The sequence below is a fragment of the Branchiostoma floridae genome, chromosome 10 (genome assembly GCF_000003815.2).
Source record: "Branchiostoma floridae strain S238N-H82 chromosome 10, Bfl_VNyyK, whole genome shotgun sequence".
NCBI classification, from domain to species: Eukaryota; Metazoa; Chordata; class Leptocardii; order Amphioxiformes; family Branchiostomatidae; genus Branchiostoma; species Branchiostoma floridae.
In genome coordinates, this window is record NC_049988.1 from 10,326,346 (window position 1) to 10,330,924 (window position 4,579).

Below are 4,579 nucleotides of genomic sequence, written 5' to 3' on the forward strand. Positions count from 1 at the left end.
GGTACCTGTCAGGTGAGCACACAGCCAGAATCAAACTCACGGCAAGGCCTCTAACCACTGGACTACGCACGCTACCATAAATGTGCAATGTACATAGACACTACATGTCTTACTTGATAGGTGCTGCAGCTCCGTCCGGCCCCTGTAGTAACTGCTGAGGAACCTGGTCCCACTTGAAGTGCAGGCCCCAGTTGAACCCTCCCCTGACCAGAGGCGAGGCCGTGTACTCAAACGTGTCCGAGTTGATGATGTCTATGATGGGACACACCACCCGCGTGCGGTCCTCGGCTATACGGGCAAGCAATGGTTCCAGCCATTGTTTACTGACCTCACAGTGACTGTCCAAAAACATCAGGACATCTCCTGGGAAAGGAAAGGAAGACATTCATAGATCAGTTGCCTTAACCATGATGATGACCCTGAATGTTCTGGGTGTGTAATGCAGCCAAGCAGTATGTTATACATTCATGTTTTTGAAATTCTACAAATGCATCACATGTACACCTTCATACATTGTACATGCCTGGTAGGTCAGCTTGTGCCATTTCACTTGTCAAGAAAGTTATGTTTTTGGTGCTGTTTGTCTGTAACTTAATGATATTTACTGTTTGTAACTTAATGATATTTACTAGGTTGGTGCATGAAATTTTGGACAATGGAAATTCTATCAACTTCCTATGGTATTACGAAGAAACTTTCAGTTTTTATATCTTGTTGAAACAGTTTTGCCATGTCACAGGTCATGATAACAAAAATTTTCTTTTTATGTACAAAATGTAATTTAGGGTTAATGCCAGGGTTGTCTCAAGAACCCATCCCTCCTACCTGGGATGAAAATTTACTTGTTGGGACAGGCAAAAATCTAAATCTTCAGTACATAAAATTGATGAAAATGTATTTTTATGAAAATGACAGATTTTACAAGGAAAATCAACAACATTGGCTCCGAAATAATGAGAGGGAAGGAAAAAGTTTAAAGCTGGAGGCACCCTGATGATGATGTAGGCCCTGACCTGATGCGTGTGTGGCTCCCTTGACCCTGGCCCGGATCAGCCCCTCCCGTTTGTCTGTCCTGTACAGCTGCACCATGGGAAGGTGATCCCTGATGTACTCCTCCAACTCCTCCTTCAGGTGACCTGTGCAAAACAAGGGTGCAAACTCAGGACTTTTTCTCAGCAAGAAGTTCACCTACCAATAGCATTTTTGTATAACGCTAGTTCACTTTTTCCCGTGAGGTAACCTAGATTCGTTGCTTCAAAAAGCTGGGTATTTAGAGATTTCAGGTCAACGATGTGGGTTCAAATGTCAACATTTTGAAAATATTGCAATGAGAAACTACCTTCCATCGATTTAACGATCCTCAAATACCATATAATACAACGGTTACCCTATGGATAAAGGTGAACTAACGTTACTGATGCTCACCACATCACAAGGCTCCAAAATGAGTTGAAGTTAAGGGTTACATGAATAGAAAAATAAATGCTACAATAGTTAATTTAACATCAAGACACTGTAAGGTGCTTACAGTATGCCCACAATGTGGCTCATATAAATGTTATTTTTGTCATTTCAATCTTTTGTCATTGAATTTTTCACACCTGCAGAGTGGTAGTTTATTGAACTGCAGATTGTTATTAAGTGAAAATTCAACAAATCTATAAAAGGAGCTACATACAGAAATGAGAAGGTATGCTACTTTGGTGCACTCTCACTCAGACTCAGATTGCAAGTATGAAAATTCAACTGATGACAAAAGCAACTACAGTGGAAGCCGCTTAATTGCACACCCAATTTGCCAGTGAATTCCGTGCAATTATCCGGCGTGTGCGATAATGCGACGTTACCCAGTTGGACCGCACCGCCACGGGATTTGGGGATTCCATGCAATTGACCGAAGTGTGCGTTTATCCGACGTGCAATTAACTGGCTTCCACTGTACATGTATATTGCATGAGAGAAGGGGGGCACATTGCTTTGGTGTACACTGCAGCCTCAGACTCAGAACATTGTCTAGTTACTCACTTTGATCACTGAAGTCATCAATGAGGATGATCTCCTGCAGTAGTTCCCGAGGTGTGCGATCCAGCACACTGTGTACCGTCCTCAGCAGGGTGGACCATGCCTCGTTAAAGAAACAGATTACAATACTCGTCTTGGGTAAACCCGATGGGTAGGACTTTCCTCGGCACCTGCAAGATGGAGAAGCTGTTCATGTAGACCTTTTTCATACCTTTTTACTTTTCTACTTGAATGTACGATTACCAGGTTAATTTTTAATACTGACTGTTACTTCAGCAGCTGCAATTTTTCAAAATTTCGGGAGTTGTAGTAACCTCTCACTGCAAACTTAAAACAAATATTTCCATTTAATACTGTAAAATATGTGGATATAGCAGGGGTCTAGCCAGCGTCCGTTTTTCCGTCAATTGACGGAAATTTGCTGCGTCCGACGGAAAAATTTTAAAACCAATCCGTCAACCTTGACAGACAAAAATCCTTGGTGGAAGCTACAGGCGGCTTGGGGACGCCGTCCACGGCTGTAAAAGCCACACACTGTTTGTTTTGCTATTGTTATGATTGTTGACAATGTGTGTCGGCGCCCTTACGCATACGACAATCTCATTAAAACCCATTTTTCAAGGTCTCAGTTCAGTCCTTCTAATTAATTTTCGCGGTTTTCGCGACGATTGTAATTGGCTGACGGAAAAAAATTTTGAGCTGGCTAAAGCCCTGGGATATAGAGACCTTAAAACCACTGCAAACACAGCATTTTCTACTTACCACAAGATAAAATCACTGGAAACTTTAGGCATTTACAATATCCAGTCTCAAGCGCAGTAAGCGTAAGAAAGTTTGTATTGTTTTCCTTACTTGTCATTCCTTGTATCTGGAATGTTTCTGTGGAAGCCAATGCGATCACTAATGAGAAGGTTGAAGGCGTGTCTCCTGTACCCCATGTCACGTGTCTCCTGGTCTTCTGGAGACTTTATGAGGCCTGGATGGATAAGATAAAACATCTATTAGCTAGTTACATGTAACTGGAGGAAAAGATAATGAATAAGTAGCTGATTTGCAGAATGTAACAACTTGGAAGGGGGAAACCTGAAATGTTGATGATGCAAGCCAGGGCTCTAGCCAGCTCGAATCTTTTTTCTGTCAGCCAATTCCTATTGTTGCGAAAACGGGTTTTTAATGAGATTATTGTATGCGAAAGGGCACCGACACACTTCTTCAACAATAATAACAATAGCAAAACAAACAGTTTGTGGCTTTCAAGCCGCCTGTAGTTTCCACCAAGAATTTTTGTCCGTCAAGGTTGACGCATTGGTTTTAAAATTTTTCCGTCACACACAGCAAATTTCTGTCAATTGACAGAAAAACAGACGATGGCTAGAGCCCTGACCAGTGCAACCTGGCTTTTGGCTCAGGTTGCCGCCTTGGCACCTGGCTGAAAAGAGCTTTTCAAGCACTGCTTTAAACATGAAGATTACCTAGTTCTGAGAGCGGCAGGTTGCTGAGTTTGGTGGTGTCTGCACCTTGATGACTCCTGAACGTCAGCCGTCTGTCACTCTCCTCCTCATCTTCCACCTGCACACGTGGTCTTCTGGGCTGGAAACGGATCCTGGTACAGAACATGGGAAAACAGAGTCAGGACACAGTCATCTCGCCAGGCCTTTTCAGCATAGGGGGCCCCTACGCTTTGATTTGGATCCCCTATGCTGTGATTTGGGCCCATATGCTGTGTTTCTATCAGTACTGGGGGCCTTTCTTATGTTTTGTAACAAAGTTTTTAAAAAAGGTTGGCTTTATTTGACTAAATTTGGCCTGCAAAATACAGTTAATAGTATTTGTGACAGTATAGATTCAAAAATTTTCAGGGGGAGGATTTTCCCAGACCCCCAACAATGCTCATGCATGCATCGCTTATCATGTGGCTTGCTGCACGAAGATGTAATGCCCCTAAGCTTCCTTGTACAGGACCAAGTAAAAGGAGTATCCAAAATTTAATTATACTGCTGTGGGGGTCCCTGCCATTGCGGTAGGCGACAGTTGGCTAGTTTTACACCATATTTTCAGACCACCTCTGTTGAATTACCACACTTTGATGTCCTAACACACTCCATCGAAAACGAAATAACTATGGAAATATACAGGCACCATGGTTGGCAATCTGGTCAAAACTTTCAGGCTGCGAAAGAAGAAAGTTTGGAAATTTTCTATTTTCTATCTCTGAGTTATTTCATATCTGTTTTACTTCCTACGTTTAGCATTCTCAAGTTGCTTGTGACCGTTTAAGCGCCCGAAAGCCAATTTTCCATCAAAGAGTGAAAGATAAGGCGCACACACACAGTTATCTGAACATTCCATTTCTTGTCCATGATTGCATTCCGCTCAGCTCGCTTGATGCTGACACAAGAGGAATTGGATTTCGGCAGACAGACTGCACCTACGTGTGCATTACTGTCTGGCAATAACACCCTGGGGCCACTCATGATCACCTGAAGCTGGGATACTGCTGCGTCAGTAACTACCTCATGTTAAACTTACATTCATCTTCCACGCACAAAGCCTGTGC

The 4,579-nt window shown here is 42.8% G+C and overlaps 1 protein-coding gene across 1 annotated transcript in view; it reads right to left on the reverse strand.

The window, feature by feature from the left end:
• The window catches only part of LOC118424033 (polypeptide N-acetylgalactosaminyltransferase 11-like), a gene marked incomplete in the record, with an annotated part of 29,994 nt that overhangs the window by 14,626 nt on the left and 10,789 nt on the right, over positions 1-4,579 (reverse strand). The window contains 5 exon segments of the mRNA XM_035832464.1: positions 114-363; positions 1,014-1,136; positions 2,026-2,192; positions 2,875-2,998; positions 3,495-3,625. Coding sequence (XP_035688357.1) covers positions 114-363; positions 1,014-1,136; positions 2,026-2,192; positions 2,875-2,998; positions 3,495-3,625 — 795 coding nt within the window.